Raw genomic sequence first — 16,131 nt, 5'->3', positions numbered from 1 at the left:
AATGCCACACAATAAACAGTTGTGACATCGCTAAATCATGCGACAACAAATATACAAGGACGGGGAACAACAGCATGGAACAATAGCACACAACGCCGAATGAACAGGCTGTTTGGCCCGTGTGACGTCACAGCGCCGGATAGAGCCGAAGACCGGAAGGTGCTGGATGCAAAAAGCAGAAGGGCGCATTCTGCATCATATTTATCGATTTAACTGCTGTATATGTATTTATCTGCTATATAATCACTTTGAAATGGCAGATGTGGTTTGTAAAGGGGTTCTAGAGTTATCAAGAAAAAATGTAACATCTTTGTCCTCCAACCAAGCATGCATGTTTTGGGGATGTAGGAGGAAACTTGAGTACCCGGAGAAAGCCCACGCAGGCACGGGGAGAACATGCAAACTGCACACAGGCGGGGCTGGGAGTTGAACCCCATTCCTCAGATCTGTTAGCCAGTTGTCACCTGTGCCGCCGCCCAATATTGCATGTTTAGTTTTTACAATGAAAATGTTAGTGATATTTTTCATCAAAATAAAAAGGTGAAAACATTAACATTTCATCAGCTAAAAATGAAAAAGTCCACCCCCCCCCCCCCCCCCCCCCCCAAAAAAAAATGTAAAGAATAAAAGGTACTCAAAATGCACCTCAGCCTTCTTCTACAATGTAAAATTAACTTAACTACTGCTTGGGCTTTACATCTTTTTAGCAATACATTGAAATGTTGAACTGGTGTGCTAATATTGTTTGCAGAGTAGTAAAACTAAAGATGGCTTTAAAAAAGTAAAAAAAAATTTGTGTCCTACTCATGAGCTTATGACACAGTCACTGAACCTCCTCCTTTCGCCGATTCAATCCATTGCTATACATTGGAGGGGGTACAGCCAAAGGGTCCAAACATGGGATTGTGTTCAGAACGATGTAGTAATTTTTGGAAGAAGCACCAAGTTATGTATGCCCCAGTGTGCAAATTCAGAATTCAGATTCTGACTGGTGGGACTGGGAACTACAGCATTAACGGTACATTTTTAAAATTATGTCATCAAAAAAAGCAAGTCACAGAAAATGGATTTGGCTTGTAAAAGACAATCTGGTTGAGCTGATCTGCGCAGGAATGCTCCCGGGTGGCAACCCCGGACATTTTACGACATCTACTCAATGGTGCCTTTGTGCATCCCAAGTCCAGCTGGCCATCCAGAGGGAAAATAACCTCTATATCATCAGACACAGGGAACCTTTTTATTTTGGGATACACACACTGGGAGCTGTCTGGCTGTATGTAATTTACCAGGCAATTGCTGCAAACATGCAGTATCAACAGTGTAAACCATGGCGGACACATGCATGCTATAATTCGTCTGACAAGATGAGTTAAAAATGGATCATGGTCATTTTAAGTAACATGGCCACAAACATACACTGCACAGCAGTGATTTTCAGCTGATTTTCAAAGTGAGTCGCGGACCCATTTTGAGTCCATCGCAGACAGCTAATATAAAAGTTACATGTATTCAGACTGGTTTGCACATCTGCCTCGCCTGTGAGGAGTTTGCATATTCTCCCCGTGCCTGCGTGGCTTTTCTCTGGGTACTCCGGTTTCCTCCCAGATCTCAAACACATGCGCGGTAGGTTGATTGAAGACTCTAAATTGCCCGTAGGTGTGAATGTGAGTGCGAATGGTTGTTTGTTTATGTGTGCCCTGCGATTGACTGGCGACCAGTTCAGGGTGTCCCCTGCCACTCGCCCGAAGATAGCTGGGACAGGCTCCAGCACCCCCACGATATATATATTTATACACACACACACATACATATATATATATATATATATATATATATATATACACATACACCCACACATTTTATTTTATTTATTTTTTTAATGGACAGACACCCTTCTGAATCCAACCTTCTCTGTTGCTATGTTGGACTAAAATGTCCAGTCTTAATTCATCATCTTAACAAAAGATGCAGCCGGGTGTTTAGCACTGTCGCTCTTCGTCCTCATTGTGCCTGCACAGCAACCCAGGACTGTTCTGATAGCTCATGTACATGTGTGGCAGTGTTGATTCCCTCACGTCTCCCTAGACAAACACCTATGGGATTTATTCGCTTGGAGTGGAGCCGCTCTCTAATTGCTTTACACAGCCCTTTCTGTTATTATTATTATTATTATGTTATTCTGTTATCTTCCTAGACTGTCCTCTCTTTTGCACTCAAAATCCTTTACAGGACTGATTGGCAGCGCATAGCCACTCCCACCACACAGGGGTAGCACTGCTTGGCTCACTACTAGACTTTACACTGATTTTAATCGGGCTGATCGATATAGGCCAATATTTACCATTTTATGCTGATCGGCTGATCTGCTTTAATGTCATAATTCGCCGTCATTGAACAGCTTCGTAGTGCACAGTATATTTTAATCCAAAAGCTGGTTTATTTTTAGCCTTGTCGCGCGTCTTTTGACGTAGTATTGGAAATATCTGATGGCCAATAAAGTTATTTTTTTTTTAAAAATACCATATCGGCGGTGTGGAACAGACAACACATCTGAGACAGACAACACGTAATGCCCAGATCAGACTACAAGACAAATTTGCTCTTTCACGATTGCACTACTCCAATAAAATATTGTATTCCGATACCACCGCATCCCGTTTTTTATCTTTATCTTATCTTGTTAACTCAAATGCAACCGGATACATTCGTGCGACGACAACAAGAGTGGAGCGGCCCGACTTTGTATTATAAGGACAAAATGGGGGAAAACGTGTGTTGGTGGTCACCGGTGCTCAAATATAATTTTTGGAGCAATTAAGTACACAAGTATATACAGTAAATGAACAGGTCATTTAAATAGAGACATTCCTCCATCTTGTGATTAGATCGGTGATCGGTTATCGTTTTTTTCAACTCGCTGATCGGTGATCGGCCTCAAAAATCCTGATCGTGTAAAGCCTACTCACTACACCTGTTATGTCCAGTCCTCTCCGATCCCATCCGATCCGGGCCTACTGTATCTGCTACTAGTCACATCCCTTCGCCTCAAGGTTACTGCCTGCCTCGTCGACATATGAATAAAATCTAACACCTATTAAATGTTATTCTTGTCAAACGTTATGTAGTCAAGTGTTTTCTGTCCTTTTTGCTGTTCTCTTTTCTCTGTCTGTCCCCTCTAACGTTGTTCTGTCCAACTGCATTTTTCAAAATCAATCTCCAATGTCCCAATACTTTAGTCCATAAATTGTATACTATAAAAACACATACATGATTTTGGACGACATTCCAACGCCCAAAGCAACAATCAGTCAGACGCAATTTTGAATGGAGTTCCTGGGGCAAATGTTAAAGAACAACAGCTATTTTAGGTTGAATTATCCTCTTCGTCCAAGCAAGAAGAGTTTCATATTAAAAAAACGTTTTAGAGGTAGACTTAAAAAAAAGACAACAAAAAAGGTTATAGAGCTGAGAGTAGTGGTACTACTAAACATCTGCATCTGTACAAACAACACAAACAACTCATCACAAGTGGTACTCCCAACATTTGTTTATATAATCAGGCACTCAGTGACTGGGAATTTTGGTTAGCACGCACAGGAGGAAACCACTGAGAAGAACCTGGACAGGCTCCCAACTGTGTGATTGTTCTATTCTTTGCGCTCGCCAGCTATTTGGAAACATCATCATCCATCAGGCTAATACAGCTGTCCCCATACTAATGTTTTACGTAAATCATATTCAACGCTTGTCTCTGAGTCACACTAAAGCAAACACTAAACTACCTCAGATAAATGTTACTGCTACCATGAAGACAATAGGTTTTACTTTAAAATGCCATGTCATTTGATACAAACCCCAATTCCAATGACGTTGGCACGTTTTGTAAAACGTAAAAACAGAATACAATGATTTGCAAATCCTTTTAAAGCTATATTTAATTGAATACACTACAAAGATATTTAATGTTCACACTATTGAAAGCTGCTTATTTTTCTGCAAATATTCTCTCATTTTGAATTTAATGCCTGTAACACGTTCTGAAAAAGCTGGGACAGGGTTAAAAAAAAGACGGAAAAAAACCACCGGTTTGGAACATTCCACAGGTGACAATCTTTTTTTATTCTCGGTGACAAGTTTAGCAGCTAGCAGGTAATAGTGTTTAAATACTGTAAGTAAAGTAGTGGGTGATCAATGTCGGGATAGTAAAAAAATTACTTATGGTGCAGCTGTAGCCCTACAATCCCCCCGAAAAGTATTGGAACGGCAAGGTCAATTCCTTTGTTTTTGTTGTATACTGAAGAAATTTGGGTTTCAGATCAAAAGACGAATATGAGACAAAAGTTCAGAATTCCAGCTTTTATTTCATCGTATTTACATCTAGATGTGTTAAATAAATCAGGACTAAGCACCTTTTGTCTGAACCCACCCACTTTTAAAGTGAGCAAAAGTATTGGAACATGTGACTGATGGGTCTTTCAAGTTGCTCAGGTGTTGAATTTTAGATTGATTGCTTAAACATTGTATAGTGCTTGTTTTTGGCTTTGGGTTTCACCTGTGAAAACAGCATTTGCAGTTAAGCAAGCATGAAGACCAGAGAGCTGTCTATGAGAGAAAAGCAAAGCATTTTGAAGCAAAGAGAAAAGGGAAAACAAAACACACAAGCTCATCTGTGAAGCACGGTGGAAGTAGTCATGGCTTGGGCTTGCATGGCTGCTTCTGGAACAGGCTCACTAGTCTTTATTGATGATGTAACTCATGATGGTAGCAACTGAATGATTTCTGAGGTCTACCAAAGCATTTTATTTGGCAATTTCCAGAAAAATGCATCCAAACTCATCGAGAGAACCTTCATAATGCATCCAAACTAATCAGGAGAAGTTTCATCATGCAACAAAACAATGACCCAAAACACACTGCCAACACAACAAAGGACTTAATCGGGGGAAAAGTGGAAGTTCTTAGACTGGCCAAGTCAATCACCGGACATTAACCCAATACAGCATGCATTTACCTACTGAAGAGGACCCTGAAGGGGAAAAAAACAAAAAAAAACAAACAAGAAATGAAAGTCGCTGCAGTAAAGGCCTGGAAAAACATTTCAAATGAAAAATGCAACAGTCTGGTGAACTCAATGGGTCGCAGGCTTGCTCCAGTTCTTGCAAGTAAGGGTTATGTATGTAATATTAAATGTTATTCATCCATCCATCCATTCATTTTCTGAGCCGCTTCTCCTCACTAGGGTCGCGGGTGTGCTGGAGCCTATCCCAGCTATCATCAGGCAGGAGGCGGGGTACACCCTGAACTGGTTGCCAGCCAATCGCAGGGCAACTCACATTCACACCTACGGGCAATTTAGAGTTGTCAATAAACCTACCATGCATGTTTTTGGGATGTGGGAGGAAACCTAAATGCCCGGAGAAAACCCACGCAGGCACGGGGAGAACATGCAAACTCCACACAGGCGGGGCTGCTAATTGGACCCCGCTCCTCAGAACTGTGAGGCAGACGCTCTAACCATTTGTTCACCGTGCCGCCTATATGTTATTCACTTTAAGTTAATTTAATAATATATGTTCCAATACTTTTGCTCACTTGAAAAGTGGGTGGCTTCAAACAAAAGGAGCTCTGTCCTAAGTTGTTTAACACATCTAGATGTAAATACCATGAAATAAAAGCTGGAATTCTGAAGTTTTGTCTCATATTCATCTTTTGATCTGAAACCTTTATGTCTTCAGTATACAACAAAAACAAATGAATTGACCTTGTCGTTCCAATAATTTTGGAGGGGACTGTATGCTTGCTAGCTCTTCCATTAGCCTCACCAGCAGTTGGGATGACTTTGAGAGTTCACAGTATGGCTGCACAATAAATCGAATTTTAATCGTGATTTTGGTTGCCGCAATTAAATGAGCGTGATGGTCTGTGATTGCTTCCTTTGCAACAGTGCCCGCAACAAACGCATTGTTAAGGCTTCATTAAGCATTTGCACTGTGCTCTGGTGCCAACTTCAAAATAAAAGCCTAAAATGGAATTGATGTCCAATGTAGTAATATATGAAGCTTTTATTTTGAAGTTGGACCTCTCAGCACGTTGGTGAAGAGGTGGCATGTCACGGTAAGACCCGATTTACAATCGTTGTAGCGGCTGCCTTGACTTCAACTTTTTGGCTGGCCTGAACGCAATTAAAAACCCCAGGAGTAAATAAGAGAGGGAAATCACAACTGTCAAGTTTTTTGCATTTTGTGACCGTGCATGACTGACCAATGGTCAAGAAGAACAATGGCGATCTACCCATCCATCCATCCATTTTCTGTACCGTTTTATCCTCACAAGGGTCACGGGCGTGCTGGAGCTAATACCAGCTGTCTTCGGGCGAGAGGCGGGGTACACCCTGAACTGGTCGCCAGCCAATCGCAGTGGAGCTTGTACCGTCCTTGACAATTCACTATATTGACGACGGGGATTTTCGAATGAAAAGTCGGTGCTTGTAGCCTAATGTTACGGCCTTCTATGCATTAACTGTATTTGCTTCCATTAGGTTACAGTTCTTGATTGTCCTTTGTAATAGCACATTTCCTCAGTTAGCCCTTGCTAAAGAATCTTTTTGGGTACATTTATTTTTTAAATTATTAGCTATCATTTATTCTTATTTAAAGATTTATTTTGAACTGAAAACAATTACATATTGTTTGTTAAAAAGTAGTGCAAAAAAATATTCCCTAACATGAGGAATAATTAAATGAATTAATAAATGATTTATGATTACAATATTGATCAAAATAATTGTGATTATTTTGGCCATAATCGTGCAGCCCGAGCGCTCAGTTTTCTTTGTAAATGTTATTCAAAATAAATCCTCCAGTGAATATACGGTCAAAACAGCACAGTCCATTCGCCATTCTCTTTGTTTCAGTTTTAAACTGGGCGTGTTTGGAAAGCCTGCACGTACATCGAGTGACCTGTGTCATTTTCCTGTTGGCCAACAAAGTCATTTTCCTGATGGACATCAAAAAAACTATACATGCGTTCCATTGGGGTCCATGGCAACCATTCACCCACTCGTTAAGCTGCGAACTCCTGAGAAGGTTGCTCAGTCGGCCCACTAGTTTGAGAGCGAGAGTTTGTTTTGCTTGCCACTGAGTCACATGATTGAATCATGTCCGCTGATTCGGTGAATGAGGACTTTCATGCGCTTCCTTCTTTCTCTCTTCCTCCTATGCCGTCCATGAACCTGTTCGGTTTTCTTTTCGAGACAGTATGAATACTCAATAATGTCAAATTGCACATTGTTAAAGCAGCGTTCACGATTACATCAAAGGCGAGCTATATCGCCCACCCCTACTTACCACTATACAGCACTACTGATGATGGTGTAGAACACGTGTCCTAGTTTTAATCATAACTTTGATATTTCTAAAACGAGCCAATACACACTTTATAAGACTCGGACAACATTTCCCAAATGTATAATTGACAAACTTCCCTCAAAGATGTCTAGGTGAGTTCATTATACAATTGTCTATGCTTGTGCCAAATTTTATGTTGATTGGTCGATCCGCAGACACAAAATGATACTTGCATCACCGCAATCGTCTTTAAAAGATCTGTCTAATCATGCTGGTCTCATGTAAATCAAAGTCTTACAAGACTAAACCTAACCCTCAAGGATCCACTCATAAACTTGGCAGACTTCTACACAGTACTTTTAAAAGCCAAAGAGGAAGCGGGAAATGCTCGAAGAAAGTTGAAGCACCGAGAGAGGGGGGGGGGGGGGGGGGGGGGGGGGGGAGGATGGGGACATATCAGATTACAATAACAAGAGTGAGGCGCTAGGCGGTCCCCTCCCTTCCCGGTGCATCGCGTGAGAGCAGCAGTCGACTCTCCAACTTGATTGTGATTAATGCGCCAGGGCAACGCACCAGTGCCAGAGCCGAGCGAGCGGCGCACATTCTTAAAGCGGTCCGCACCTCGTGTTGCAATCCACCGTCGTTCAAGTCAACGCAACCGATATGCGTTCACTCATATGAATTCGATTAGTTTTATGAAACGTTATAATCCACCGCCAAGACTGATGATTTACTTGTCGATTACAGCGAGTACAGTCGAGAAGTTGACAAGATCACCACGGTCCACCTTAATACGGTTCGTCCTTGCGCTGAAAGCCGTACATTACGAAACTTATCAGCCTAAAAAATTACTTTAAAAAATGTCTTACAGGTGAATCAATTTACCATGATAACATTTGCGAGGACTTTGAAGTTTGCAGTATTCTGCACTTGATCAACTTTCACTTGAGCGTCATGCACATATATGACCGCTAGGCTTTCAAAATGTCTGCCGAAAGTTTCACAATTTCGCATTTACAACAATAAAGTTTCCTCGGCGGGGTTGGACCTACTGTTTGAGGACGGGTTTCTTCCTCTTCTTGTTGGCGTACGTCCCAGAGGTAGCCAACATTTTTGTGCCGCTTGCCACGCAAACTTGGCCGAAAGCTCGTCACCTCTTCGCCGAGGCGACGTTTTCTCCACCCGCGTTAGGACACACTCGTCTCTCCGGCGTGTGAAAATCAGTCACTCCCGACGGTATCCACTCGCCATGTTAGGCCCGGTGGGATCGGGGGCGGGGGGGGGGGGAACAACACATGAACCCGCGGTGGTTTGGTGCCGTGTTGACAGGTTACTCGGTAGGTCAGTGTGGCTGGCCTTGCTCGACGGTGCTGTGGTGGGGGAAGGCAGAAGAGCTGTTGACGAAGTGGAGGAAAAGGAGGAGGGAAAGTTAAGTTAAGGAGGGGGAGGGGGGGTGAACCCTCCTTTTTCGTATAAACAGCACAATTTACTTACAGCATATGATTTGCAAGATAGACCTTTAATGCTACAATGGAGGCTAATGCTTGTGTTATATCATATTCTCCCAAAGCTTCAGCTCAAGACCAAAAATGGGAAATTTGGTTTTGCGTAGAACTTGAATAAAAAAAAAAAATGATTTTGCAATTGTTGTACTCATACGTTGTACTTCAGGAGAATCACGGACACTTGGGCAAAGAAAAAGACTGGTAAAGTATTATTAAGTGTTACTCCTGAAAAAAGTAGACTGGAATGCTCGTAAGCTACTAAAGTAAACATGATTTTCCCACTGTCAAATAAATACAAAATGTTTTGCACAAATTGGAACAACAAAAATTATTTGCATAAAATAGTTTCCCTCTATTATCAACCTACATATTGCTTGTACGCAGAAAACAAAATATCACGTTACGCCGTATGTTGATTGTTAAAGGGTCCAGCGTTGGCTCAACTTTTGCGCTATCAAAAGTTGTTCCCAATAACTTTGCTAATGTTCTTAACTGACTAACAAAAATGCTAAATCAGTTTTGACATTTTTCTAAATTTTCAGCAAGACGAAAAGACAACATATAAGATCTTGTTTTAAGTTAAGTTTTAAGTCAATTTATACTAGTTCCATTGGCAGATTTTTTAAATTTGGTTCCTAAAATACGTGGGGGATAATAATAGAGCTGTAACGATTCTGAATTGAAATCGAAACTCGCAGTTTTCAATCCTGTATCGTCTTTGAAATGGCAGAACTGCGACACGACCCTTTCCCCAGGCTGTGTGCCTCCACTCCACATACAGCCATATAAGCTCACACTAAGTGCTACCAAAGTTAATATAATTGTTTTTCTTTTAAGTTAATGTAGTAAAATGTAAGCCTAAATTTTAAGATACATTTCTTCATTAAGCCTCTTCCAGCATGTGTCATGGGACTACTCTTTCCAGGGAACCCAGTGACAAAGCCTGTGGCTACATGGCTAGGCTAATACTGCTAGTTCAACAGACTACGCGAGGAGAGCAGAAGTGCAGAAATATGGCTAAAGTTGAATTAAACCTGTAATCCGCAACTATTTTTTGTTTTAAAAAAGTAATTTTCACCCAAGCCACTTCTAGTGGAGCTGACACAATGCTGATTATTTTTTTATGTTTAGTGACTATCCTATACATTCCCGAGCTGGATCACTTGATAGCGCTCTAAAATGACGTGATGGAAATGAACTGTTTTTATCTATGAACGGGCAGACCCATATATGGACAGGGCGCAGGTCGACTGAGCCATAGAGAAAGGAGAAAGCATGCGGGGGTTGGAAAGAGGAGGAGGAGGCCGTACAAGCATTTAGTCTACATCATATCAAAGCGACGAAGGTTTTGTTGTAATGTATAAATCCAGCGTTAGGGGGCACCAGAAATCACAGTTTATAGCTTTAAATGCTGCTGAATCCATTAACCACTGCTGATGAATGGACCGCCCATGCCACACAAAGCTACTTGAGCGTGACCGCCCACACTTTATCATCGAGAATTGGAAAATGGCGCCCCCCGTCATCCGAAGATGTGCTGTATATGAGTGCCGCACAGCCGAGCATTTGGCAGAAATACCAGATCCCTCTCGAAATACTGGAAGGGACTTGTTCCTCGATCATCCGTGACCACGGACAATGCTGAAAACATTGCTAATGCTGTGGAACTGGCTGGACGTGAATCCTGAATCGTGCTTTGTGCACACCGTGTTAACCTGGCTGTACAGAGACCACTGGGCTTAGCAGGTGTCCTGACTCTTGGGCAGAGTGAAAATGTAAGAGTAAAGTTTTTTTTTTGTTTTTACTTATTTTGGTTTTTAATTTCTGGCTTGCAGCACAGATAGGAAGTCTGTTACCTCAATGCTTTGCTGCATTTTATGGCACAGACAGCAAGTTTATTTCCTAAACTTAGTCTCCACAGTGTAGTACAGTTCAGAGTATTATTTTTTTTTAAACAGTAGCTATTTTCTGGCGGCATGGTGAATGACTGGTTAGAGCGTCTGCCTCACAGTTCTGAGGACCGGGGTTCAAACCCTGGCCCCGCCTGTGTGGAGTTTGCATGTTCTCCCCGTGCCTGCGTGGGTTTTCTCCGGGCACTCCGGTTTCCTCCCACATCCCAAAAACATGCATAGTACGTTAATTGAAGTCTCTAAATTGCCCCTAAGTGTGAATGTGAGTGCGAATGGTTGTTTGTTTATATGTGCCCTGCGATTGGCTGGCAACCAGTCCAGGGTGTACATCGCCTTCTGCCCGATGATAGCTGGGATAGGCTCCAGCATTCCCGTGACCCTTGTGAGGAGGTCCTGAGTTCCTAAAGGCTCTGGACGCTGTGTCCTCCAGGCCCAAGAGGAACAGGACCATCTGGATTGTTATGAGCACAAAGTTCAAAAGCCAGCGTCTGTGATGGTATGGTGGTGTGTTAGTGCCCATGGCATGGGTAACCTGTACATCTATAATGGCACCATTAATACTAAAGGGTACATCCAGGTTTTGGAGCAACATAGGGTGCCATCCAAGCAATGTCTTTTTCAGGGATCTCCTTGCTTATTTCAGCAAGACAATGCTAAGCCACATTCTGTATGTTACAACAGGGTGGCTTCGTAGAAAAAGAGTGTGAGTACTAGACTGGCCTGCCAGAAGTCTAAGCCTGTCTCCCATTGAAAATGTGTGGCACATTCTATCCATCCATCCATTTTCTCTAATGCTTATCCTCACTATGCCTATCCCAGCGAGAGGGCGACTCTGGGCGAGAGGTGGGGTACACCCTGAACTGGTCGCCATCCAATTGCAGGGCACATGTAGGCAAAAAAATAATTTGCTCTCACACTCACACCTACGGGCACTTTAGAGTCTTCAATTAACCTACCATGCATGTTTTGGGGAGGTGGGAGGAGACCGGAGTACCTGGAGAAAACCCACGCAAGCACGGGGGGAACATGGTAACTCCACACAGGCGAGACCGGATTTGAACCTGGGTCCTCAGAACTGTTAGGCAGATGTGCTAACCAGTCTACCACCGTGCCGCCATGTGTGGCGCATTAAGAAGCTCAAAATACGACAATGGAGACCACGGACTTCAACAACTGAAGTACATCAAGCAGGATTTTGAAATAATTCCACCAACAAAGCTTCAACAATTAGTATCCTTAGTTCCAAAATGGTTATTTGTGTGTTTTTTAAAAGGAAAGGTGATGTAACACAATGGGAAATGTAATGGTAAACATGCCCCTGTCCCATCTTGTTTTGGATCGTGTTGCAGGCATCAAACTCAAAAAGAGTAAATATTAAAAAAACAGACAAACAAAAAAAAACAATGTTTATCAGTTTGAACATTAATTATCTTGTCTTTGTAGAACATTCAATTGAATATACTGTAGGTTGAAAAGGATTTGCAAATCATTATATTCCGTTTTTATTTATGTTTTACATAACGTCCCAACTCCATTGGAATTGGATGGATGGATGATGCCAGACAGGGGCGATACTAGGATCAAAGGTTTAGTGGTGCTGGGATTCGGCTATAAACGCAGGAGCTAGCCATTTTTGGGGCATTGGGTGGGGAGTTGCTGTGTTTTTGTCGTGAAAATATGTTATAACCAAGTAATGTGGTTTTACACTTTTCTAAGATGTTTAAAAACGACATAGTTTAAAAAAAATCTATTGAATGGGCTAGAAACGCCTTTGATGCCAGACATCTCGTCGTCGTATTTTTCAGCTTTATGTTCAGTCTTGACATCAGGCAGATTGACGAAGTGAAACTAAATAACAAAGATAAAATAAATCTATAAGCTATGTCTATTAGTTACACATTTACTGGAAGTGCAATAGTCATCTTCCGTCCCACTTATCCTTACTAGGGTCGCGGGCGTGTTGGAGCCTAACCCAGCAATCTTGGGGCGAGAGGCAGGGTACACCCTAAACTGGTTGCCAGCCAATCGCAGGGCACATAGAAACAAACAACCATTCGCGCACATATTCACAGCTAAGGGCAATTTAGAGTCTTCAATCAATCATGTTTTTGGGATGTGGGAGGAAACCGGAGTACCCGGAGAAAACCCACACAGGCACGGGGAGAACATGCAAACTCCACACAGGCGGGGGAAGTGCAATATATAAAGTTAAATGAGCTGCTTATATAACAGTCACAAAGTTATGCTTGCCATAAAAAAAGTGCCATATTTTAGCTAAAAAACAAACAATTAATTTATATTAGGTACGTATGAATCTGCATAAATGATTCTGCATAACCCTCTCCGACTATTAGCATACATCAAATTAGCTTAAACACCTAAACATTGTAATAAACATGTCCCAAATAACTTCACAAACTCGTTTTTAACGGCACATTTTCACATGAAATGACTGAGCAAACCCACAATCGTAATGAGGATAAGCAGTACAGAAAATGAGTGGATGGATAAACATACAGAACAGGGGTTGCTGCAGCAGTTTCACTCGTAGAACCCCAACACTTCAGTGCTTGTGTAGCGTCAGAATAAAAGCATCAGTTTCAAAACAAGATTTTTTTGTATAAATTAACTAAAACTCATCTGAAAGGCAGAACAATTTAATTTTATTTTAAATAAAAAATTTAATGTACAGTGTTTAACTTGGTTTTACAATTTATGAGAGTTAAGAATGTTAAATGTGTGATACCTATGGCAAGCCTTCCTTTCAATGGCTGATTGTAACTGTGAGTGACTTTGCATTAATGCACTGTAGTTGTATTTAGTTGTATTATACAGAGGTTTACCTCTTTTTAAATTTACATGGCAGATAAGGTCATAAAGCGTGATGCCTTCAGAAAGCCTTCAAATCATAGGCTGAGTAGTAGTTTTAATGTAATTCTACACAATCTTATTTTAGGGCGGTAAACCTCTTTTTACACTTGTATGACAGCTAAGAATTTCTGCCCGACGGCAGCGATACATTTTATTTCAATCCCATCTTACTACTGAGGACAGGACAAAAATAAGGATGCATTAAGACTTTGTTTTCAAAGCTATTTGACTCCAAAATAAACTTGACCCCACCCCCAATCTGCTCAACTGTGTCTGCAGGACGAACAATGCATTCCACATGGAAACGTCTCTCGATGGACCACAAGGATTTACATCAACAGGAAACGAAATAAGACCTGCATTGAATTAGTCACTCACTTAAATGATTCAATAAAGAAATCACACAACACACCATCTCATATGCAACATTTGAACATGGTGAGCTTGCGCCTATTAAGACATATAATAAAATTTATTGTGCCATTATTATTATTATTATCATTATTATTATGTGAACATAACATGTAGTCAGACCATTTTAAATTAGAAATCACATCTAAGGATAGTTGAGTAGTGTCTGTATGTGCTCAAGGAAGTTAGATGATAAACAGTGGAAAACCAACTCTGATTCATCAATTTGTAACTCACTAAATGCTTCCAGGCTGGATAAACACTAAAACAGTCAGAACACTTATTTTGGTCTTCGAGTTTTAAACAATGTTACGGGCACACTTGAATCCAAAGAAAGAAAGAAAGTGAGTTATTTGAGGTTAATAAAGAGTTCCCCCTTGCAAATAAGTTGTTTTACAGTATTTGTAAACAAAACCGGATTTAGAACCAAACAAACATCTTTATGAACCTAATTAGACTGAGTCTTGTTATGGTCAGGAATATACAGATCTTTGGGCAGAATGGCACCGGAACCAAAAAGTCAAGCGGCTCTAAGTTGGACAATTCAGAATTCAAATTTCAGTTCAGTAAAAAACTGAAAGCAAAAGATAAACTTTGTGTTTTACATTTTTCTTTGGCTTTTGTGGCACACACACACACACACACACACACAGTGTACTGGGGAGGTCATCTTCTATTCCGCTGCCGAGTTATGCAAGTGCACGCGCGTGTGTGTGTGTAGTGTGCGCGCTTCAGTTCATACAACAGAATATTGGTCGTTGCTCGGCTTTTATGACCTAACTACTACTCCTCTATACCTATCAACTTCCAATCAGTTACTAGCACTGATTGTAGCTAAAAGTGTATACTAACTGTGAATCCTCTTTCTTCTAGGTGATTATTTTGCCTTATCAGGCTGAACATTACGGCCATCTGATGTAGAAGGTGAGGGAAGAAGAGGAGTTGGGACTGTAGGAAGTGCTGGGACCGTCTTGCAGTGTGCCACGTGAACCCACGTAGCCCTTTCTGTAACTTCCACTGCAGTGTGCATCACAAGGAGGACTTGGAAAGGCCCCACCCACCGCTGATGTCTCCACGTTTTCCGCCGGAAGTTCTTAATAAGCACGAAGTGGCTGGGTTTGATGACATGCAGGGGTTTGTCAGCTGCCCTTGGGAGTGCCGATTAGACTTGTTTCCTGAAATTGATTAGTCGATAATGTGCAATGAATGAACCTGAACGATTCACGTGTCCATCAGCAGACCTGGCTTCAGTGGACCTGAATAGATCCAGTCCAATGGAGTGCCTGCAAAGACAATCTCAAAAAAGGGATAGGGCGTACACGCATCCTCATATATACAGTACTAGACCTAATTTAATTGACTTCCCAGCATTTATTGCGGGTGGTAACTACCATGTGTTCTGAGGTCAAATTGTAATCTGTCAGAAAGCTGTTGTCAAAGGAAAGAATTTCAGTAAGGCCCCTGTGTGCCTTTTTTCCAGCAAGGCCACTGTGTCCCATTTCAACCATAAACATTGCATGGTCTACAAGTCGTGTAATTTGTGTCATTTGTAATATGTATACCGCATGTGGGAAGCCACCATATTATATCATAGTGACCAAATGACAAATGTGCACAACTTAGTCTATATCGCTTCATATGTCAACCAAAATAAGTGAATGTTCCATAGAGTTAAAAATTATAGACAAATGTTTGTAGAACAACCATCATATGTATCACTATGATAGTGCTAATATTGGTGTTGTGTTTGCAGTCTGTCGAAATGTCTCTAAGTGAATCTATATATTTCAGATTTTGTGTCAAACATAATAATAATACAATGTGTGATGCGAGTTGTGCTGCTAAGCACAAAAATTAAACAATCCGCTGGCTTTGTACTCCAGAGCACAAACAGGACAAAAACAAAAAACAAAAAGAAGAGAAGAAGACAAAAACAAACCACAAACCAAGACAAACATTCCCCCCCTTTTGATAAAGTGACACATGGTTGCACCATGCTCACTTTAGCAAAATACAAAAACAAAAAACATTTCCGAAAATCAAAAAGCAGTTATTGGACGGAACTTGGCCCAAGACAATAGTGTAAAT

General features: G+C 41.3%; 1 protein-coding gene across 2 annotated transcripts in view; it reads right to left on the bottom strand.

The window, feature by feature from the left end:
• The window catches only part of LOC133486618 (aryl hydrocarbon receptor-like), an 88,479-nt gene extending 79,705 nt beyond the window's left edge, over positions 1–8,774 (bottom strand). For both annotated transcript variants that reach the window (XM_061792039.1, XM_061792040.1), the window contains exon 1: positions 8,399–8,774. In XM_061792039.1, the coding sequence (XP_061648023.1) occupies positions 8,399–8,457 (59 nt within the window). In that variant the 5' untranslated portion in view covers positions 8,458–8,774. The remainder of the gene's footprint in view (positions 1–8,398) is intronic.
• Between the last annotated feature and the right edge of the window lie 7,357 nt (positions 8,775–16,131).

This window comes from Phyllopteryx taeniolatus, chromosome 12, assembly GCF_024500385.1.
Source record: "Phyllopteryx taeniolatus isolate TA_2022b chromosome 12, UOR_Ptae_1.2, whole genome shotgun sequence".
Classification (NCBI taxonomy): Eukaryota; Metazoa; Chordata; class Actinopteri; order Syngnathiformes; family Syngnathidae; genus Phyllopteryx; species Phyllopteryx taeniolatus.
Note: the sequence above shows the minus strand (reverse complement) of the source record. Positions and strands in the feature narration are given on the sequence as shown.